At 45.3% G+C, this 23,522-nt stretch overlaps 1 protein-coding gene across 4 annotated transcripts; it reads left to right on the forward strand.

The window, feature by feature from the left end:
* The first annotated feature begins 1,290 nt into the window (after positions 1-1,290).
* Positions 1,291-23,438, forward strand: KIF7 (kinesin family member 7). 4 transcript variants are annotated; one of them, XM_028707226.2, is made up of 19 exons: positions 1,291-1,632; positions 2,865-3,261; positions 4,399-4,599; positions 5,114-5,531; positions 6,067-6,604; positions 7,076-7,219; positions 8,063-8,260; positions 9,339-9,532; positions 11,079-11,191; positions 12,513-12,665; positions 13,937-14,139; positions 14,280-14,477; positions 15,614-15,739; positions 16,366-16,542; positions 17,941-18,156; positions 18,842-19,048; positions 20,574-20,772; positions 20,887-21,033; positions 22,496-23,438. In XM_028707226.2, the coding sequence occupies exons 2-19, from the start codon at positions 2,934-2,936 to the stop codon at positions 22,870-22,872; spliced, it is 4,137 nt and encodes a 1,378-aa protein (XP_028563059.2). In that variant the 5' UTR covers positions 1,291-1,632; positions 2,865-2,933; the 3' UTR covers positions 22,873-23,438. The 4 variants fall into 4 exon arrangements, with proteins under 4 accessions (XP_028563059.2, XP_028563056.2, XP_028563057.2 ...); XM_028707223.2 differs by having other exon boundaries at positions 1,291-1,583; XM_028707224.2 differs by lacking the exon at positions 1,291-1,632 and adding an exon at positions 1,644-2,232.
* The last annotated feature ends 84 nt before the right edge of the window (positions 23,439-23,522 follow it).

The following is a 23,522-nucleotide window of genomic DNA, read 5'->3' on the forward strand; positions in this document are numbered from 1 at the left end:
GCTTCATTTCCAATTAGTGTATATTCCAGAACTTCCCACTGAAATCCCGTAACTTCTAATGCTACAAATGTTCTGATTTATTTTTGTCCCCCTTTGGTTGTACTAGATCCTCTAGACTGGAAACTTGGGGGGGGGGGGGACACATTAAAATGACCTGCTTGCAACATCAAATATATCTGAATGACCCATTTGCAGTATTAAGTCCCTATTTGGAAGCACCAATGATTTTCATCTCTGCTGCTGCTATATTGTTGCTTTCTCATTTTGAAATCATACTGCTGCTGGATTTGCTTTGTTTAATATGTCACTGGAAAGACAGTTGCTTTATTTCATAAGCAAATGCGATGCAATAAAAACAAGCACTTTCCAGTTGCTTTTTTAAAACATAAAAGTATTTTTTGTGGTATCACCCCCCCCCCTTTGCTGTTTTTTGGCTCTAAAACAGTATTTAAGGAACCACAAATCTCTGTAAAATAAGGCTTCAAGGTGCAACCAAAAACATGTGGTTGGCATGTCAGAACTTTGATTACCATTCATAAAGAATAAAAGAAAATGCATTCAAGAGGTGAACAAGGCTCTTTCGTTGTTTGGGATGTTGAAGCAGGCGTCACCCTGAGTGCAAAATGATGGGATTTATTTTTTTATATAATAATCTTTATTTTCAATTATAATCCAATAATAGCCTCATTATAACAATACCAATTTATAATACAATTACCAATGTCAATCATGGAACCAAATTATATAATTTAGATAAGGTGGCCCAAATCCGCGTGCAAGAATTGATGATTTTGTTTCTGCATTCCAAAACCTTTATTGATTTCAATTACGTTCCAGTTATCATCATAATCCCTTATACAACAGCTGCAATATTTACAACTTCTATTCGTGTTGACACATTAAGTGATTTATGCAGGGCTTTTTGGGGGGAGGGGATGCAAGGGGTATGTTAATCTTTTTACTTTTGTCCATCCATTAACTATTTATTTCCAATTTGAACTATAAAATGGTGATTTTCTTGAGTCAAAAGGAAAGCATCTCTAAACATATTTTTAAAGGGAAAAAGTGATGGATTTATGATTTTAGGAGTGAAGATCTCGAACTGTATATCCTTGTTCTTCCTGTGTGTGACATTTATTCTGTCTGTGGTGTTTCTTCCTGTGCTTGCAAAATGTTATGTCTTATCTTCTGCAAAGCATGTATTGACTGATTTGATTTTTTTTAACTATTTCTGGTGGGTGGGTCGCTGGGCTTCTGTGGGTTGCAAATAATCCACACAACACAGCATCCTCTGGAGAACAAAACAAAGCCACGCAGGGAGCACCAGCTTCCCTGGCAGGGCCTGAAACGAGGCCTCCTCGACGGCGCCCTGAGGAGAAAGAAGGCGAAGGCGGCAGCGGCGGCTCCTCCTCCCTCATTTTTAAAAGCCACATCTTCCCTCCCGCCGCCGCCTCCTCCTCCTCTCCAAAAGCCTCCCTCACTCGACGGCTCCCTCGCCAAGGAAAGAGGCGGAGCCGCCTGCCGACGCCATTTCCCCGCGCCGGCCTAGTCGGGCCCGCCCAGCGCCGACGCCTCAACTCTGGGTAGGTATCGCCGCGCCAAGGCTCAAAAGGAGGCGGTGGCGACGGCGAGGTGAGGTGGGAAAGTGCACAGCGCTTCGTCAGCGGTTTCCCTGGGAAGGGTGCCTCTGAGCATGTGCAGGGAGTTCGCGGTGTCCCGCTCCCTCGGGCTTGGTGTGCTCAAGGCTTATTTCCCTGCAGGGGGCATGGAGCCGTTTGTCCCGCCGCATCTCCTATGCAGGTCCCCCCCCCCCCTTCTTAATTTCCTCGACCCTCCCATTGTAGGGGGATTTCTCGGTCCCTGACTGTCTCCTCCTCCAAAAAAAAAAAAACAAAAACAAAAAACCCTTAACGCCCCCCTTTTTTTGCTTATGCGACCTGTGCCCACCCCACATTTTCTCGTGGGGTGCTCAAGGGTGACTCCAGCTAGCCACGCGCCTGATGCTTCTCTTTGGGAAAGTCTTTGGGACTTTTGGGCCAAGTTATTACGAAAAAGTTACGCATTTGGAAGTTGCAATTTCTACGTGTTCTGCTAGTGCAATTTTTTTAATAAGGCAATTAAAGTTGCTGCTTATTATTCATTTGTTGTGTTTCTGTCCCACCTTTTTTTCTCTCCAAATGAGACATACGTTGTTCCTGACCCCTCATTTAGTCCCTACAACAACTCTGCGAGGTAGGTTAGGCTGACTGTCCGAAGTTCAGACTGTGAGCTTCACGAACGCATGGGGATTTGAACCCTGGTCTCCTAGGGTTCATCACACTGACTATAATGTTGTCTAGCCTTTCTTTAAAAACAGGTGCTGAGCTGCAGATGGGCAAAGCTGGGGTAAGGGAGAAGGGTTAAAATGATGAAATTTATTAAAAAATTTCTTTGAAACTGGCTGCTGTTTATGGGTGCTTTCAAGCTGTCACTATTTTCAGGTGGGATTCAATCACATACCGGCCAATTTAGGTTGCGCAATTTTAGTTGATTGAGAGGTCTTGACATTTTGCAGTAGGAAAAGTGACAGGAAGATGCACTGGAAGGTGTGGGATGGTAACACTTGCTTTGCAATGTTATTCAACCAGTTTCTGGGAATAGCAAGTGGGGAGATTTCTGTTGCATTTTTGGCCACTCAGAACATGGTTCTGGACTATTTAAGTCTTCGGCCTGATCCAGCAGGGCTCATTTTATATTCTGTATTGTATTTGTATTGTTAACTGCTTTGGAAACTTTAGCTGAAAGGTGATCTATGCCTTAACCAGTACTTTATTTTTTTTTTGCTTGTGCTGTCTACTCTAACTTGGCTTTTCCTCTTCTCATAGCATGTCAGGCATAGAGATGACACTCCTACTTAGTTTTCAGATGTCCTGACTCTTCATTTGCTACCAGCCATGGGTCTGAAAGCCAAACTCCAACCACCAACAGTGGAGGTTCCTGTCAGGGTGGCTGTACGCATTCGACCTTTACTTCCCAAGGAACGACTGCATGGGCACCAGACTTGCCTACAAGGTGACCCAGAGACTAAGGAAGTTACTCTTGGGCGCAGCCGCCATTTCCACTTTGACACAGTCTTCACCGAATCCTCGGACCAGGAGTCTGTGTATGCTGCTTGTGTACAGCCGCTGGTGGAAGCTTTCTTTGAAGGTTTCAATGTTACTGTGTTTGCCTATGGCCAGACAGGCTCCGGGAAGACCTACACCATTGGAGAAGCTAGTGTCTGTGAGTTCCATCTTTTGCATGAATAGCATGTCCTGCATTCTCCTCTCCTCTCTACCCAGGATACATGTAGCCCTATTACTTTTTATTGTAAAGGCAGGGACTGTATTGTATGTAAGCCACTCTTTAAACAAATAAGATAAATCCTAACCTGCATCTGAGCAAGTCGACTGTAGTTCACAAAAGGATCTAGCCTCAAGGGCAGGATTTCATAGGTGGGTGGAGCTGCCCATCTGTCAATCACTTGATGACACAGTGATGGCAAGTGATTGTGTGCTTTCAAGTAATGAAGTTGAGACTTTAAAGCACCCAGTGTAGCTGATTTACTCTCTCCAAAAATGTGAAGCCGATTTAAATGTTTTGAGGAAATTTTTCAATCAGGTTTCTAAAAAAGCTTTTGTAAGAATGAATCACTCCAAGCGAGCTAAGAGAGTAAACTTTGGAAGAAGCTTGGTTCCTCAACACCCATACCACTGTGCCACTAGCGCTATCATATGTGTGTTTGTGGCAAGTGGGCTAATAAAGTACAGTCATACCTTGGAAGTCAAACAGAATCAGTTCCAGAAGTCCGTTTGTCTTCCAAAATGTTTGGAAACCAAAACGTGGCTTCTGATTGGCTGCAGGAAGCCCTGTCGGACTTTTGGCTTCTGAAATTTTTTCAGAAGCAAACACTCACTTTCGGGTTTTGATTGTTCGGGAGCCGATTTGTTCTAGAGCCAAGGCGTTTGAGATCCAAAGTGTGACTGTACTTTTGTGGATTCCTTTTGCAAGGCTGTTGTACAGTCTCAGGTGGGGACAGAAGCATTTTTCAGCTTCTTGCCTTACTTGAGACAACTGGGGACTCTTGGATAATCAGTGTAATATCTGCTGGGATTTGGCTATCTGGTTTATTGAGTAGATGTGTGTCCTCTTAAAGTGTGTGGGACACACTTTAAGGAGTGGATTGCTAAATTCATGCTAAACTGTTATTGAAACCTGTGTTCTACCAGCAAAGTTGCCTTCTGAATCAGTTTGGTTAAAAGCAAACAATAACCACCTTCGGTATAATAACTTTCTTCCTGGTGATTAAATTAGTTCCCCACACATCCATTACAGCCTGCAATTTCCTCTCAACAAATGTGTTTTCTTTGTTGCTTCCAGCTTCCATCAATGAGGATGAGCAGGGCATAATCCCACGAGCCATGGCTGAAGCCTTCAAGATCATGGATGAGAATGACTTGCTGGATTACACGGTCCGCATTTCTTATCTAGAAGTGTATAAGGAGGAGTTTCGGGACCTGCTGCAGGTGGAGACAGCTAGCAAGGACATACAGATCCGGGAAGATGACAAGGGCAATATTGGTAAAAGCGAACAAACGGTTGCTGCTATTGCTCCCTGCATCTTTAAAAGCCTGACTTCTCGTTGTAGTTTCGATTGGCATTGCTCCTTTTCCTTGCCATTGCTAGGTGGCAAATTGAGCAGGTAGCACTTTGGTTTGCCTGGTCTGCATTTTGTGGATTTAACAATCTAGCACTTCCCTTTTTACCTCTTCTCCCAAACTGGAGTTTAGTTCCCTCCAGCTTCCCTGGCATGGCTGAAAACTAGGCTTGTACAGGCTTCTTGCCCCAGGATTTGCCTATTGAATCATACATTATTTCAGGATTTGGCTCCCTGTACACCGTGATCTTGCTGTGCCATTATTAGCCCGAGTTATTGCTTTCATTACTTAATTAATTAAATGGGTTTTACTTAGCCTCTTGTTGCTCAGCTGTTTAACTCACCTTGATGCTTTCATCAGCTGGGGCAGAAAAGCTTCATCAGCTGGAGCTCCCTTTAGCTCTTGGTTTTCTCTCTTTGCTATCCTTCTCGTTGCAGTGCTGCATGGGGTGAAGGAGACCGAAGTGGAAGGTCTGGATGAGGTCCTGAGCCTACTAGAAATGGGCAACATGGCCAAGCACACTGGGGCCACCCACATCAACAGAAAGTCAAGCCGCTCGCACTCCATCTTCACCGTGACCATGGAGCAGCGCCGCAGTGCCGGGCGTCTTACTCGCCTCACCCTTCAAGAAAAGGTCTTGGTTCCAGCCTCTGGCCAGGTTCTTTCCTCCAAATTTCACTTTGTGGATCTGGCAGGCTCTGAGCGGGTGGTGAAGACGGGGAACACTGGGGAGCGGCTCAAGGAGAGCATCCAGATCAACAGCAGTCTCCTGGCTCTGGGCAACGTAATCAGCGCATTAGGAGACCCCCGCCGGAAAGGCAGCCACATTCCTTACCGGGATTCCAAAATTACCAGGTCAGTAGTATGTTGTTCTTTTTATCCACAGTGGCTTGCATTAGGGCACAGTCCTGTGTGTCTTCCTTGATCAGTTTGCTCATGTATTGACTGTGCTTCTTTCCACTTGGGGGGTTCTTCTCTTTCTGTGTTTCCTAACTTGGAATTGCCGCTTGGAATCTCTGCTAGTTTTGTCCCGATTGCTGCTTCTGAGGCAGGCTCAGTAGTCGGAATGTTCAATTTTATTGTCCTCCTTGTCTGTTCAGCTTCAGCCTTGCTAATGGATGTACAGTGGTACCTTGGTTCTCAAACTTAATCCATTCCAGGAGTCTGTTCGACTCTCGAAACCATTCGAAAACTGAGGTGCAGTTTCCGATTGGCTGCAGGAGCTTCCTGCACTGAATCAGAAGCTGTGTCGTACATTCGGCTTCCAAAAAACGTTTGCAAACTGGAACACTTACCTCTGGGTTTGCGGCGTTCGGGAGCCGATTTGTTCGGGAGCCAAGCCGTTTGACAACCAAGGTACCACTGTACTGATTCCTGTCATATTCCTCAGGATCCTGAAAGATTCTCTTGGTGGGAATGCCAAGACCGTGATGATTGCCTGCCTCAGCCCTTCCTCCTCTGACTTTGACGAAAGCTTGACCACACTGAATTATGCCAACCGTGCGCAGAATATCAAGAACAGGGCGGTGGTGAACTGCTGCAAGGAGACGGAGCACATGGAGCAGCTGCAGCTGCAGATAAAGAGCCTGCAGAGGGCGCTAGAGCAGCGACACCGCTCCGAGACACGCATCATCAACCGTTCCGAAGCTCCCGTCAAGCGGCCTTCGCAGGATAATGCCACCCGCTTGCATGCAGAGTGTAGCCGCTACAGGACCTGTACGGACGCCGCGTACCAGCTCTTCATGGAATTGCAAGGGGAAGGCAATCTGACTGTGGACCAGATCCTGCGGGTGAAGGAGTGGTTGTGTGCTGTGGAGAGCGAGAGGAGCGAGCTGAGCTCAGCCTCTGGCTTAGACAGTGGCATTGAGAGCACTTCAGTGGAAGATCAAAACCATAAGGCAGCAAGTTCCAAGCCAACTAAGTCTCAGGTACTATTATTCGCTGCTATTATTTTTTCAGATTTCTTAGCCACAAGGGTGAGCCACAACAATTTTTTAAAATCCCATTTTTTTAAAAAACCAACAAAACCCACACACTTTAAAATACAGTGGTACCTCGGGTTACATACGCTTCAGGTTACAGACTCCACTAACCCAGAAATAGTGCTTCAGGTTAAGAACTTTGCTTCAGGATGAGAACAGAAATTGTGCTCTGGCGGCGCAGCAGCAGCAGGTGTCCCCATTAGCTAAAGTGGTGCTTCAGGTTAAGAACAGTTTCAGGTTAAGTACGGACCTCCGGAACAAATTAAGTACTTAACCCAAGGTACCACTGTATAACAACAATCATATAACCCCGACTATGGTGGCTGCCTGTCAATTCCAAGTACTGTTTTTGACCTATAAAACCTCAGGACTCCAGTACCTTAGGTAGCAAGTGTCACCCTCCTTTCTCTTTGGCAGAAGCAAGAAGACCACATGGAAGGATCTGAAGCTGTGAGAGAAGAACACATGGCAAGGTTGGAGAGGCAGGTGGAGCGTTTAGAGGAGGAGAATCGGGATTTTCTAGCCGCCCTTGAGGATGCCATGGAACAGTACAAGCTGCAGGTATCGCTTAGGCCATGTGCAGACTTCCTCTCTTGTGGGCACAATGGTGATCTTCAGACAGAGAAATCCATATTTGCAGCCAGATTCTTCTTGTCCTCCCTTTTACTTTCATTAAGGTTTCGTGCTCTCTTCTTTCCTTCACTACACTAGGAAGACAATTGGTTCATCTTTTGAAAATGAGCCCACACCAGCATTTTTACAGGTCACCTTTCCAACCTTTGAGTTTCGGGATTTTTGCTTGCAGTCTTCGTTCAGCTAAGCTGTCACTGGATGGGGTACCCAGCAGTATCTGCTGGGCTCTTAATACATGGAAGAGTCCATCTTCTATCATCTTGCGTATTGTTACTCTAAGGTAAAGGGACGTGGGTGGCGCTGTGGGTTAAACCACAGAGCCTAGGACTTGCCGATCACGAGGTCGGCGGTTCGAATCCCCACGATGGGGTGAGCTCCCATTGCTCGGTCCCTGCTCCTGCCAACCTAGCAGTTTGAAAGCATGTCAAAGTGCAAGTAGATAAATAAGTGCCGCTCCGGCGGGAAGGTAAACGGCGTTTCCATGCGCTGCTCTGGTTCGCCAGAAGTGGCTTAGTCATGCTGGCCACATGACCTGGAAGCTGTACACCGGCTCCCTCAGCCAATAAAGCGAGATGAGTGCCGCAACCCCAGAGTCGCCCACGATTGGACCTAATGGTCAGGGGTTCCTTTACCTTTACTCTAAAGATGCTGTTAGAATCCAGCCTAGCCAGCAGTCCAGGATGATGAGAGCTGCAGTTCAACATCTTCTGGAGGGCACCACATTGACTACCCTGTGAGGCAACCAAAACTTGTTTCCCCCTTCCCCCACAGAGTGACAAGCTGCAGGAGCAACATGACATCATCTGCAAACTACAAACATACCTGCAGATGGAGATGCCCAGACTTGGTGTTCCTGAATTGCTGCAGAACGTCTTCTTGGTACAGCTTGACCAAAGGCCTCACACAGCTCCTGTGGATGCTGCCCAGTCTCACCACCGGCTTAGGCTTGCCCGTGATAAGCACAGCAAGGTTTGTGAGCTGCCTTGGGGTATTCTATCATGATACATTGAGTTTTGCTTCCTCTTGAGTGTTGTCTAGGAACAACCTATTTCACCGCCCACCAGCCCATCAATTTAAGCAAATTCTGCTACAGTAGAGTTGGATGTCCTGGAGATTTGAATTTAAAGTGGTGAGAGATGAAAATACCATATTGCTTTTATTTGAGGTGAGGCAGAGAAGACAACGTAGACTTTGTGTGTAGGAAATATTTCTGATGCAATGTTTTTGGGAGGGCTTTTCCTTCATTACTTTTCTTCTCTCAACAACTTTTCGTGTGAAATTGGGAGGTGCTCCCTCACACAGTTTTAGCCTAACTCTGGAGTGAGTGGGAGGAGCCTCCCAGTATATCATTTGTCCACCCACTGAAAAGAATTAAAAGCACAGTAAGTCTAATGCAAGACCATGCTGTAGTCTAAACCACTGAGCCTCTTGGGTTTGCTGATCTGAAGGTTGGCGATTTAAATCCCCGCGACGGGCTAAGCTCCCGTTGCTCTATCCCAGCTCCTGCCAGCCCAGCAGTTCGAAAGCACGCCAGTGCAAGTAGATAAATAAGTACTTCTGTGGCGGGAAGGTAAACGGCGTTTCCATGCACTCTGGTTTCCGTCACGGTGTCCCGTTGCGCCAGAAGCGGTTTAGTCATGCTGGTCACATGACCCTGAAATCTGTCTGTGGACAAACGCCGGCTCCCTCGGCCTGAAGGCGAGATGAGCGCCGCAACCCCATAGTCGCCATTGACTGGACTTAACCATCCAGGGGTCCTTTACCTTTTACTTTTTTGCCTAAAAATATTAAGATGCTATTTGCGGATCACAGGTATCTTGTGTGTGCTTTTACTGGATATATCTGCCACAATTACATTTTCAGGTAAGGGAGTGTCGGGGTAGAAAACGGGTTAGATAATCTGGTGAACCTGTTACTCTTTCAGACTTCCTTGAAGGAGTTGGAGCTAAGGATCTGAAGTTTCCCCTTCAGAGGACAAATAATTTCAGGGTGCAGGCATCACGTCAGGGACATTTCACTTATTATCCCTTTCTCTCCCTCTAAACAGCTGTGCAGTGCCCCAACCCTCATTGGGAAGAACTTGTTGGTGTACCGCCAAAGACTGCCTTGTGGCTTGACGAGCAGCTTGGAGGCTAGCAGTACAATACAAACACAGGAGATTGACAGGACTTCAGAGCAGGCAGCGGAGCCATCTGTAGAGAAGGGAGACCGTGAACAGATAAGGTCCCTTTACCGACGCAGGTGAATGAAGAGCCTGATACCGGACTTACAGACCCACCTACTTCACATATCTCTGGTTCAGTCTCTAGCATCTCTACCTGGCTATCTCTTCCTGAGTGAGACTTTGGAGCAGTGTTTCCCAAACTTGGGTCCCCGGTGGTTTTTGGACTACCAACTCCCATCATCCCTAGCCAGCAGGACCAGTGGTCAGGGATGATGGGAATTGTAGTTCATTGCTAGGAGATGCGATGAGGTTGAGGGAACGTTCTTTCATATGTGTTGGACCTGTAAAAGGGTAAAAGAGTTTTGGGAAATAATCCATAATGAATTGGAAATAACCCATAATGAATTGGGAAAAAATGTTTAAAAGTACTTCTTTACACAAAAAAGAGTCATTTTTTTTCAGATGGAAATTCCCAGGTGTCAAAAACGGTTATTTATGTATTCCACTACTGCAGCCCCAAAATGGAAAACGAGCGAGGTCCCAACTAAAGAAGAATGGCAACTTGGGATATGCGCAGCTTGCAGACTTAACATATAGAATAAGAGAACAAAAAGAACATACATTTAGAGAAGATTGGAAAATGTTTCTTGAATGTATGGGGGGGGGAATTGTGTACACTTGAAAATGTTGACAGCATTAAGATAAATTCAACCGTGTAAATAAGTTACGATGGATGTAATAATGGACTACTGAATGGTTTAGTTTGTAAAATATGCAGGGATCTATGATATGCAAAATGAACTATGGAAAGAGATGAAGGGAAGTCATTGATATCTTAAGGATGTTTAAATGAGTATTCTAAATTGTAAAACAGAATTTAATGAATATATATAACGGAAATATAGTTCAAAAAGCTGGAGACCCAAGTTTGGGAAACACTGTTTTGGAGGGATACTGCTTGTGTGGAATACTTTGCCTTTCTGCCAGACTCAGCGACTTCCTTGTCAGGTCTGAAATTGTCAGTGTCTGAAATTGGAATGTCTGAGGCCCACCTCTTGCAAAGACCCAGCTAACACAAGTGGGAGAATATTTTATGCATGAACTGCCCTTAACAATATAGGGGAGTGTTGCTGACTGGCTGAGCAGGCATGCAGATGCTGCCAGCTTGGAACAGGGCAGTTCAGATGATAAAATAGAACATTAGCCCTGTTGCAGAAAGGATGTTGCTCTGTGCACAAAATCTTCTATTTCTTGTTGAAATATATATAAAAAAATGTCCAGTGGCACCTTAGAGACCAACTAAGTTTGTTCTTGGTATAAGCTTTTGTATGCATGCACACGAAAGCTTATACCAAGAACAAACTTAGTTGGTCTCTAAGGTGCCACTTGACAATTTTTATATATATGCTACCTACCTGATTCTATTTCTTGTGTGATCCCTTAACTTTTATTCATCAAAGGTGATGAATTCCGTACAACGAAGGAGAAACTGACTGAAATGCCACCAGCTTTACTTCTGTCTGGACTCAGGGTGGGGTGTGTGCTTTATAATTTCGACTTTTCTCTCCCGCATTGCTTATGCAAGCCCTCTGAATAAAGTGACCAATTTGGTTGCCGTTCTAGAAATGGGATCTACAGCTGCAGCCAGGAGGAGGTTTCGGACAAGAGGAGCAGCAGACAATGGAATAAGAGCAATCCAGCCCTGATCCAGGAGGAGCCTCCAGAACCCTCTAGAGGTAAGAGGAGATTCGGTTGCCACTCTCAAAACTCTAATGTGGAGCCAGTGTAGTGTAGTGGTTAAGAGCGGTAGTCTCGTGATCTGGTGAACCGGGTTCGCGTCTCCACTCCTCCACATGCAGCTGCTGGGTGACCTTGGGCTAGTCACACTTCTCTGAAGTCTCTCAGCCTCACTCACCCCACAGAGTGTTTGTTGTGGGGGAGGAAGGGAAAGGAGAATGTGAGCCGCTTTGAGACTCCCTAGGGTAGTGATAAAGCGGGATATCAAATCCAAACTCCTCCTCCTCCTCCTCCTCCTCTTCTTCTTCTTCTTCTTCTTCGTCGTCGTCGTCGTCTTCTTCTGATAGCAATATAAAACCAGGACACCCTGGATGCTTCAAGCTGTACCTGGACTAAGCAACTCTTTGTTATTGTTGTTGTTGTTGTTGTTGTTGTTGTTATTAAATTCAATTTTACACTATACTATTATTATTAAATTCAATTTTACACTATACATTTGACTTCAAAAATTAATCATAATCATCAACATTTAGGATTCCCTGAATCCTTAGACTTCCCTCCACCCTTTCATGGTTTCCAATATGAAACTTTTTCTGCTGCATCATATATTTTCTCAATTTTTCTTAAAATAATCCCTATTTACCTTAGTTTTCAATACATTACAAGTGTTACTCAAATCCTGCCAAAGTTTTTAGTTGTTTACAGTGTTCTCTTAAGGAAATTGTAAATTTTGCCCATTCTACCTGGTTTCTGATTTTCCCTGTAATTTTTGCCATTTCGATGTAGTCCCTTATCTTCATCAACCATTCGTCTCTGGTCGGAACTTTATCTTCTTTCCATCTCTGGGCCAGTAGTATCAGTACTGCTGTCGTTGCATGCATAAATGATAGTTTCTGCCCCTTTGGTATCTCTGCATATAAAATTCCTAGTAAAAAATGCTTCTTTCCCCCCACAAACATTATTTTAAACATTTCTCATTATATATCCTTTCCCAGAAAGCTTTGTTATTTTGCACATCCACCACATATGGTAGAACGTGCCTTCCTTCTCCAGTATACATTTGAAGCAGTTCTATACATTTTTGCTGATTTTGTGGATTTTAAATACCAACGATACATCATTTTCATATAGTTCTCTTTCAACCAACAGCATGCTGTAAATTTTAAGTCCTTCCTTCATAACTTTTCCTAATATGAAAATTGGATATTATGCCCAATATCTCTTTTAGGCAACTATTGCCTTGGTGCCTTCTGTCCCTTCACCTATATGGATTGGATTCTTGCCAGGGCACTTCTATATTTTGCTTCTTTTTTTCCGCAGAGGACTGCAGGAGACCAGAGCTGAGCAGCCTTGGAGAAGGCTTTTCAGGGAAGGATTCAGAGTGGCGGCTGCTTCAAGCCCACCAGAAGATCCGTGAACTGGCAATCAACATCCGCATGAAGGAAGACCTGATTGTGGAACTCATCAAGACAGGTGAGGAGGACTCTTAAGTAGAGATGTAGCTTGGGTGATTGACTTGAGGATAGGGGAGTTTGGGGGCTCTGCCTGGCTAACCCCAGGCCCTCAGCATCTTTGTATCCCAACAGAGACCCTTCTTTCCTGTGTCCTCCATTTTTATTTTTTTTTTGCGAACTATTTTTGGAAGCCGAATGTCTGACGATTGGCTGCAGGAGCTTCCTCTTGGTTGTATGGCTTGAGGAAAAGCATTCACCTCTCTCCAAGCCGAATGAGAGCCAATTGGCAGTCTTCTGCCGTGTGTATGTGTACAGCACATAAAGCCAGAAAAGAATTACTTTGGTTTTCTTTCAAGAGTAGTAGCTGTATTGTTTTGTGTTCCCAAAATAAATGCAGCCTCTGTATTACTTACTTGAGAGCATCTCCATCAAACCCAGAGGGACTAACTTCTGAACAGGCTTGCAATGAACTGGAAATTCTTATCTGAGGTATTCTTAGTGAAAATTGAAGCAAGACAAGTTTTTGTTTTTTTTATGCGTCAATATTTTAAATGTGAAATACTCTGGTTAAAATATTCTGGTTTTATCCAGAACACTTTTGTCTCTGGCTCTGCCCCTTCCAGCATGCAGCCCCCATAAGAAAAAAAGGTTGCCCACCCCCTGTGGTAAAGGGATAATTCATTCTTATCTGTGTCATGCTTCAATAACAAATATTTACTGTCATTCAGCCTTCTTATTCCTTTCCATTCCTGTTCCCCAGCACAACTTCTGCTCATCCTCTCATTTTCCTGGTCTAACATTCGTTCTCTATTTTTCCCTTTAAGAAATGATTTTTATTGGTTTTGCAAAATTAATCTCACAATTAACAAAATTAAATTATATAATCAAACAAGATTCTTCTGAATCGTAGGATTTCCCTCCTTTGTATAGCTTAATCAACTGCATATTATAGTTCATCCAAATTATAATCCTCCAAAGTATCCAAAGTCTTTGTAACATTGCAAGAGTTATTCCTTCTCTCTTATTCCCATCCTGGCTTACAGTTACTATTACATCCTTACCAAACACTGAGCTGATAAGACTGCTGCTGTCACGTCTTCCTCTTCCTAATTGCTGGTGGAAGAAGAGATAGGAGTCTGTCTTGATTTTGACCTGCAGTTGATCTCCATGAAGTTTCCCTTCCCCTCCTTAAAATTATTTTGTTTTTGCTGCTCCACTGACCCCCCCTAAAGCCCACCCCAGGTGCCAGACTGGCCTTTTGTGGTGATGCCAAGTGTCTGTGTCTTTCAGGGAAGCATGCGCAGACGATGAACAAGCAGTATTGTCAGAAAATCCACGACTTGGAGCAGGAAGCAGAGCTGGTGCGAGTGGAATTAAACGACGGCCAGAGGCAGCTTTGGGAGCTGGAGGGCAAGGAGCCCCGAAACCCTGCAGAGAAGCGGAAGCTCCAGGAATACCGTACCAAAGTGGCAGCAGCTCAGAGCAAGGCAAAGGTGAGCCCCAGAGCACTGCTTATATTGGGGGGTGGGAGTGGCAGAGTGCCAGGATGTCTTGAAAAGGCCTCTTCCATTTTGAGAGCCTCCTTTCGGTCCCTGGCATTAGCTGTCCTGCCTTATTGTCCGTCCTGCAACAGATCCTGCAAGAGAAGAAGCGAGCGACGGAGAAGCTGGCCTCTCTCTCCGCTCAGAACGAGAAGCGCTTGCAGGAGCTGGAGAGGAACGTGCAGCTGATGCGGCAGCAACAGGGGCAGCTGCAGAGGCGGCTGCGGGAGGAGGTGGACCAGAAGCGGCGCCTGGAGACAGAGATGCACAAAGGGCAGCACCGTGTCAAGGTAGGGGCGGCTGGGCTTCAGTGCCAAGACCAGAGAGTACTCAGGAGCAGTGATGGCCCTAGCTGTTCACAGAATTGTAGAGTCGGAAGGGACCGTTTTAAAGAGAACTACACTGGTTGCTGCCATATTCTGACCTCAGGTTAAAGAAGCTAGTTTTAACCTTAAAAGCCCTTCAAGGCTTTGGGATCCAGGGACCCCTTGTATCAACCTGTGAGAGAATAACATTTTCCACTGAGGCTCCTCTGACTGCCACAACGAGTAATCAAGCAGGTGGAAACAAAAGAAGTCTCCTTCATTGGCGACACTCTTGCTATGTAATCCATTCATTTGGTACCCATAAAAGGTAATATAAAGGTAAGGTGAAGGACCCCCTGGATGGTTATGTCCAGTCAAAGGCAACTGTGGGGTGCAGCGCTCATCTCGCTTCAGGCTGTGGGAGCTGGCATTTGTCCACAGACAGCTTTCCAGGTCATGCGGCTAGCATGACTAAACCACTACTGGCACACGGAGGACCGAGACGAGTGACAGAGGGCACAGAAACACCGTTTACCTTCCTGCTGCAGCGGTACTTATTTATCTACTTGCACTGGTGTGCTTTTGAACTGCTATGTTGGCTGAAGCTGGGACAGAGCAATGGGAGCTCACCCTGTCACACAATTTTGAACCGCTGACCTTCCAATTGGCAAGTCCAAAAGACTCAGTGGTCTAGATCACAGCTCCACCTGCTTCCCATTTGGTACCCAATTACAATTCGGTACCCATATTATCTTTGTCACCAGGTTAAGACTTTTTTTATTTTCTGGGGCATTTTAAATGAATTGAAGTTCTAGTTTTAATGGAGAAGAACAGGGCTTTTTCTGGGACCTCATTTTCTAGAAAAACAGCACTGGAGAACAATATACATAATAAATATAACAACCTGGAACTGAGTTACCCATTTGGCTTTCTGAATATGTTTTGATGTTATGGAGACTTTAGAAGGTGGACTGTTGTTTGGTGTTGCATCTTAATTGCCTAGTTGCATTTTGTGGCATGAGCCACCCTGGGATATGTTGCTATGAAGGGTTGTGCATAGAAATGCCTTTAAATAAAAGATACCTTGCGGGTCTGAGAGTTTCCTCTCCACTCATCTTCAGGAGTTGGAGCTGCAGCATGAGCAGCATCAGAAGATCTTGCGCATCAAGACCGAGGAGATTGCAGCATTCCAAAGGAAGCGCAGGAGCGGCAGCAACGACTCAATGATCAGTTTAGAACAGCAGCAGGTAATGGGGCAAGGGCTGACATGCCTTTCATTTTCAACAGCTCGAGGCTGGGGTGTGAAATGCCCCTGCAAAAGGGCAGGATTGGGAGCAATAAGTGCTTTTTGAAGGGTTAATACAGTTGTACCTTAGTTGACGAACACCTTGCGAGTAGAACGGTTTGGCTCCTAAACACCGCAAACCCGTGACTGCTTCGGTTTGCGAACTATTTTTGGAAGCCGAACGTCCAACGGGGCTTCCGATTGGCTGCAGGAAGTTCCTGCAGCCAATAAAGAAGCCCCGCTTTGGTTTTCAAACGTTTTGGAAGTCGAACATACTTCCACAATGGATTCCGTTCAACTTCCAAGGTACGACTGTATAATAGTTAAATCGTTTCCTGGGTTTACAAGTCTTGTCTTTATTTTATTCAGTTGTGTTATGTCCTGAAATTGGGGGAACATAGGAAGCTGCATTACACTGAGTCAGACCATAGCTTCATTTAGTATTGTCTACTCTGGCTGGCAGTGGCTGTTTAGGGCTTCAGGCAGGAGTCCCCCTTTCCCAGCCCTTTTGGGAGATGCCAGGGATCGGAGTCTCTGACAGCTTGAGTCCCTCTGACAGTCTCTCCCTCTGCCTTGCCTTCCCATCAGAAAATCGAAGAGCAGAAGAAATGGCTGGACCTCGAGATGGAAAAAGTCCTTGAGCAACGCCGTGCCTTGGATGAGCTGGAAGACGAGCTGACCAAACGGGAAGCCATAGTGGCCAAAAAGGAAGCGCTCCTTCAGGAGAAGAATGGCCTTGAAAACAAGAGACTCCGCTCTAGCCAGGTGAGCCCTTGGGTGTGGAAGGTGAGCTGCTCGTTGCCATTATTTTCTTTGTGGCAAGTATAACGTAATCCATTCTGAATGGGTTTTTTTTTTAGTAAACCTGGGGGGGGGGAGTACAAAAACGAAGCTTACATTAATAAATCTGTTCATGGAGAAGGTGTAAACGGAAATGAGGAAGAAACACTTCATTGCAAACACTTCATTGAATTTTTTTTTTGGCTTAATTTACAAGTAAATATATATAGGATTGGGCTGTAATGACCAAAATATGCTGATGGCAGAAGGAAGCTGAAGGAAGAGAGGGGTGGGAGTTGCTGCTTAGGAGAGGTGCAGTGGGGAAAGGTGGCTATGTGGTGGCAGCAGCCCAGTTCACGCCCTTGGTCATTGTTTGGTGCCCACCTAGGAGAATGTGGCCTGTGCAGAGACTCCTCCCCATTACAGTGGAACCTCGGGTTAAGTACTTAATTCGTTCCGGAGGTCCGTTCTTAACCTGAAACTGTTCTTAACCTGAAGCACCACTTTAGCTAATGGGGCCTCCCGCTGCCGCCACACTGCTGAAGCACGATTTCTGTTCTCAACCTGAAGCAAAGTTCTTAACCTGAGGTAATATTTCTGGGTTAGTGGAGTCTGTAACCTGAAGAGTATGTAACCTGAAGCGTATGTAACCCGAGGTATCACTATACAGTGTATGGTGGCTGCTGGGGACGAGACCTGAGGAGAGAGTTCCTTCTTGGTTTTCGCCTTTCACAACTCATTCCACTTGCGGGGGGGGAGGACGACGACACAGAATTCTCCGCTGAAATCTTCATGAAGGCAGAAAGTTGCCTGAGGGTTGAAGGGAGGTGCCCCTCCCCCTTAGGATAAATAAATAGGGTCCTCCTTCGTGAACAGGGGACTCGATCAAGGCTAGCTGCCATCCTCCCTTCAAAAATATAGAGGGGGACCTCGGTTTAAGAACAGTACTGTTTACAAACGATTCGGTTTATGAACTCTGCAAAACCGGAAGTAGTGTCCCGGTTTGCGAACTTTACCTCCCTCTAGGAACGGAATCCGAACGGTGGAAGGGCACCAGCGGTGGGAGGCCTCATTAGGGAAAGCATGCCTCAGTTTAAGAACGGTTTTGGTTTAAGAACGGACTTCCGGAACGGATTAAGTTCGTAAACCGAGGTACCACTGTAATTGTTTTATTCTATGCCAAGATGTGTCCCCTCTTTTCCCTTATAGTTGCTATGCTATTCCTTCTTTGAATAGAATTAGCTCTGTTAGCTCATTCCCCTGAGGAATTAAAACCAAGCGATGTTTGGTAAACCACAAGGACATAAGCTGCAACCGGTGGACTTGCCATCCTAAGGATCTCCCCCCCCCCCCTTCCCCGTCCCTTGATTCTTTCTGGCTTAGGCCCTGAATGATGACATCATGCGGGTGTCCAGCCGCCTGGAGTACCTGGAAAAGGAACTGACGCAGAAGAATGGGCAGCTTTGCCACAGCAGCACGCATGATCAACAACAGATCCGGCAAGAAATTAACAACTTGCGGCAAGAGAAGGACCAGTTGCTCAAACAAAGGCTGGAGATAGACAACAAGCTACGCCAGGGCACCTTGCTGTCCCCAGAGGTTAATTGGCAGTCTTTCTTGTTGCAAGTATCGTTGATTTACTAGAGATGATTTGTTTCTTTTTCTGTGATTTGTAGGTTCTTACTATAAACATTCTACACAGTATATTTCAGAGGGAACTTTCTCTGAAAGTGCTTTGAAAACAACCTATGTGCATCTTCATTTATTCATTAATTTATGATGTACAGTTCCTCTCATTTTTAAATAAGGGTGCGATTGCCATGAGTGCAGAACACAACTGCTCGATAAGGTGGAACAAATGAGCCTCCGTGGAGTGCGGGAATCTTAAAACTAGGTCATTAGTGGAACTGGGACACGACATCCTGGGTTCATTTGGGAGGAAGTGTGGGATGTAAGTTTAATAAAATGAAAATATATCTGGTGTCTTGACTCTTGGGGCATTGTGTCCATGAGTGCCATGCTATTTCTTTCCTAGATGCTAAATCTTAAACTCAGGTCCCTGCTTGGCCAAGGACTTGAGCAAAAAGGCTTCGAGTAAATTATGATCAGCCTTTGTACGCAAAGTGGGAGTCACACTAAAACTATATTTCAGGTTTATGAGAGCAGCTAAATGTAAGGACTGGGGACCTCTCTGCCCAGCAGAACTAAACGTTATTAGTTGCAAAACAACTAAAGTTATCCTTTCCCTCTCAGTAGTTTTCTTGCTTTCTTCCTCTCCATTCAGGAGGAACGGATCCTTTTCCAGCTAGATGAAGCCATTGAGGCTCTAGATGCTGCCATTGAATACAAAAACGAGTCAATCACTTGCCGGCAACGTGTTTTGCGGTCCTCAGCCAGTCTCCTATCCCAATGCGAGATGAACCTGATGGCCAAACTCAGCTACCTCTCATCCTCCGAGACCCGGGCACTGCTTTGCAAGTATTTTGATAAGGCAGGTGTCGAATTGTGGCTCTGCTCCGTGGAGCAATGCACTGCCCAGTATGAGCACATGAGAGGCCCAGGCCCTTACCCAGGGGTGCAAAACTTTTAGTCAAGCTTAGGTCTCTCTCTTTCCCTCCAAGCCAGCTCCTCCCTGCAGCTTTCAGAGCAAAGCTCCCTCAATGGTTTTCCTGGTTCTTAAAATATAATAAATATAATACCTTTATTGTCAATGTACAACCTGTGTACAATGAAATTAACTGAGCCTCCTTCCCCCTCCACACAAACACTCAATCTCATTGCACTCTGTGTGCTTGTTGCACAACACACCAACCCCGAAAGTCAGTTGCACTATATTATTTTCCATTCAGCAGCCTAACAGCCCACGGATAGAAGCTGTTTTTTACCCTGTTGGTATGACTGATTATACTTCTATATTGCCTGCCTGAGGGTGGAAGATTAAAGAGGTGCTGGCCGGGGTGTGAATCGCCCCTGAGAATTTTTCTCACTCTCCTAAGGCAACGATCCCTTGCAATGTTATCTAGCGGGCTCAGGGGACAGCCTATGATATCATGTGCTGTATTCACCACCCTCTGTAAAGACTTTCTGTCCATGGCTGTCAAGCCAACGTACCACAATGTGATACAGTATGAGAGGACACTTTCTATTGTGGACTGGTAGAAGGAGGTCATCAATTGTTGTTTAACATTGCTCTTTCGCAAGACCCTGAGCAAATGGAGTCTCTGTTGGGCCTTTCTGACCACCTGAGTTATGTTGATTTTCCAAGTGAGGTCTTCACTAAGGTAAACTCCCAGGACTTTAAAGGAAGAGACTCTCTCCATACAACTCCCCCAATATACAACAGGGCTAGTTCCCCTCTCTTCCTCTGAAAGTCCAACACTGTCTCCTTTGTCTTGCTAATATTTAGGTGCAAGTTATTCTCTAGGCACCATGTAGATACTTTCTGAACCTCCCCTCTGTACGCTGATTCATCTCCACCTGTAATTAGACCCATTGTGGTAGTATCATCTGCAGACTTAATAATTGCAGTAGATGGATCAGATGAAATAGTCATATTTCTACAATGAGTACAGGTAGGGACTCAGCACACATCCCTGTGGGGTGCCAGTGCAGAGCTTCAGGGAGGTAGATGTAAAAACAAGCACAATACCTTAAACCCGCATTTGGACTGCCACCATTTTGGGCAGTAGGTTGCATAGGAAGGGAGCAAGAAGGCATCCCTACACATAGAAAACTAGGATGTCTGGGGTTAGACTGGAACCCTTCTCCCTGAAATACCCATTCTCTGTGTGAGGGGATTTTTCATTTCTGTTTTGCACAGAGGAGCTTCCAACCTCCATCTGAAGTGGCGGTCCAATCCAGACCCAAGCAAAGTAGGCTTCCCACATTTTTACTGGGTCACCTTTTTCACCTTAATGAATCTGTCAGTGCCATACGCGTACGTTGTTTCAGTTCTGTTAACAAGATGATGTCTTAGTTGCGAGAAGACCATGCAGAAAGTTTGTGTTTTTGGCCAGGTGGTGACTCTGCGAGAGGATCAACACAGACAGCACATTGCCTATTCCGAACTGGAGATGCAACTGGAGGAGCAGCTGCAGCTGGTATTTTGGCTGGAAGTAGCACTGGAGCGCCAGTGCTTGGAGATGGACCGCCAGCTCACCTTGCAGCAGAAGGAGCATGAGCAGAACATTCAGCTTCTGCTCCAGCAGAGCCGGGGTAACAAAGGGCCTTTGTAGTCATTGGCGGATCACTTGGCATATTAAATCTCCAGTTGGACAAGGTTTGCTGGTCCTCAGCAGACTGCATATTTAATTCCCTTCTCTCTCACAGAGCACATGGAAGAGGGGCAGGCAAACAGCAGGCTTCAGTACCAAGGAAGAATCCAGGCATTGGAAAAAGAATTGGCGCATTACAAGTGGGCCAACCACGAGCTGACTCAGAAGCTGAGCGTGAGCGATTTGGAGGGACAAGGCAAAGGTGAGGATAACCTCGGCTCTGGAGGCTTAAGTCTTTTTATCACCGCCACTGACGATGGTTCAGATGTGACTATTCTACACAGCAAGCCAAGCACACAGGCCCAAGCATGTCTTGAAAGGTAAAGCGGTGGACTGGGTTCCTTAGAACAGGGATGAGCAACCTTTTTCATTCAGAGGGCCAAATTCCTGTGCTGAGTGGGGTCAGGCAAAAGTGGGCAGGGCATTTGGAGTAAATTTCACCTTAACACTGTAAACTAGTTTCTGCAGGCATTTTCTGCTCTCCATCCAAACGATATACATTATCAGAATTCAAGGACACACGCCAGCCGCGCAAAAACACAGTGAAGCTGAGCCACTGTGTGGTGTGGCTTGGGAGGGCTGTATTTGAACCTTAGACCTACCCGTGCCTTAAAAGTAACAGGCCAAAATAGACTGGTGCCTGCTGCCAAAAAAAAATTAAACCTGGAAACAGGGAAGTAGTGGTGAATGAATGGGGACCATTGTTGTTACACCTACTTGGTTACAGTTGGAAATGATAATTAGGCTTTGGAGAACAAGGGAGTTATGGACTGGAGCAGCTTTTGGAGGGAAGTTGCTCATACGGTGGCTCTACGTAGTTGTTGTGGGCCATCAATCTTAAAATGTTTTGGAACCTGCTTTGTGGAGAGATGTAGACTGATGTTGGAAGGGCTGCAGCACATATGCCCAGCATGGAAAAATGCTCAGCTTTAATCTCCAGGTAGGTAAAAGGTGAAATCAACACAGCCCATTTTAATATATTCTTTCAGCCCTGGCATTCTCAAAACCAGCATTGTTATGAAAGCCATTTGCAGGGGGAAACCAGTTGCGCTTACCAGCACTGTATTTATGAAAGAGATAGGCCCCAGTCTCTCTGAAGCCATGTTGACCAGGGCTACATTATCAATCTCTGCCATCAGAAAAATAAATAAATTATGTATGCTCTTGACTGCTCCACAGCTTTTTCTCTGAGCACGTGAACAGAGATTGCAGAGGTGGACAGACTTCAGGCTTACTTTGGGTCTTTTATTAGCTCCCAAGATCCACAATCCAGAGGCAAATGCAAAAAGACATGCACTAAAAATCAAAAGAATTCTAAGCCCAGGTCCCCCATACCCTGGCACGACAATTGTCCCTGGTTAGGTCAAGCTTTCTTCGCTTAAGTAGTATAATTTGGGTGTGTTGTTTAATGGTGGTAGTAAAACAAGTGGGATTTGGAAACCCTTGCTGATCTACTTCAAATCACCCAGAGGTCTCTCCTGCAGTATCAAAGTTGGGCAGAAAGCAGGCAGTGTTGAGCTCAATGACCAAATGGCTTAATTTTACTATACTCCTGTTGGTTTTCTCTGTACAGGGAATTGCCAATTTTTCGGGCCATTTTTGTTCATTACACAGCACAGACCCTAGGAAATTACTTTCAAAAATGTTCTCCTCTTCTCATACAGGTATGGAAAGAATCACTTGTGCAGCTGAGGACAGACCTGGTTCGATTAGAATACATGGTGACTTTAGTGCGAGTAGCATGTTGGATCCCGTGCAGATAGAGCTCTCTGAAAGAACCCACAGAAGCGGAGATGAACCCCGGGACCTGGTGCATGCAGCCTTGCCATCCACCTGGAGGCGGTCTTCATTATCCAGTGCCAACACCTTAGTACCGGAAGACTTTTGCCAGAAAGAGACAGACTTCTTATCCAGAGGTGGCCAGATCAAGGAAGCATCTCTGCCACTGAGCCTAGCTCCTCTGCTGAAGTCTCACATGGAGCTGTACAGGACTGGGCTCTCATATCCAGAAATCATTGATGTCAGGAAAAACCCATTCTAGGTCCCAGCTTCTCCCTGCTACTCTTGCTCAAAGCTTGAGGGGTATTGCCTACAGAACATCTAAAGTGTATTGTTACAAGTTGCTACAAGTAGTAATTGATGGCTATGCTTAACTTAAGGTGCAAATTAGCCTTCTGCGATACACTAGACAGGGGTTTTTGGGAGGGCAGAAAAGCAGTATGTCAAGACTTTTTCCTCTACAGCAGTGACTTTTGTATTTAGCTGCAGTACCTCCCAGAGGGAAGACCACTACCTCTGGCAAAACGCCTGTCTCTGGAGAGATAGGAAAGTCAGAAATATTTTCTGCTGTAGGCCTAGAGACATGTAAATAGTTTAACTAGCCTTTTATACTGTAGCTTCTAATAAACTAGAGTAACTTTTATAAGGGCTTGAAATACATTGTTTCCTTCCTGTTCACAATTTAACCAAAAGTATTACTATTTATACTCCCTTCCTAGCAGTATTCAAGTACCATACAGCTTTGGAGGGTAGACTGATGCTAATTTCAGTTAATTTATGAGCTTTAAAACCTAACAATAAATATTAGTTTCCTTCGTTTCTTGGCAAGGAAGATGTGAAATTGTTTTTTGCATGGTACGTAAGAGATATCCAGTTCCCTAGTATTTAGCTAGCACAAATAAAGAACATTCT

This window comes from Podarcis muralis, chromosome 14 (genome assembly GCF_964188315.1).
Source record: "Podarcis muralis chromosome 14, rPodMur119.hap1.1, whole genome shotgun sequence".
Classification (NCBI taxonomy): domain Eukaryota; kingdom Metazoa; phylum Chordata; class Lepidosauria; order Squamata; family Lacertidae; genus Podarcis; species Podarcis muralis.

Coding starts and splice junctions, on each gene's coding strand:
- KIF7 (XM_028707226.2), top strand. CDS start 2,934: ATGGGTCTGAAAGCCAAACTCCAACCACCAACAGTGGAGGTTCCTGTC. Junction 6,605..7,075: donor CCAAGCCAACTAAGTCTCAG/GTACTATTATTC, acceptor TCTCTTTGGCAG/AAGCAAGAAGACCACATGGA. Junction 7,220..8,062: donor TGGAACAGTACAAGCTGCAG/GTATCGCTTAGG, acceptor CTTCCCCCACAG/AGTGACAAGCTGCAGGAGCA.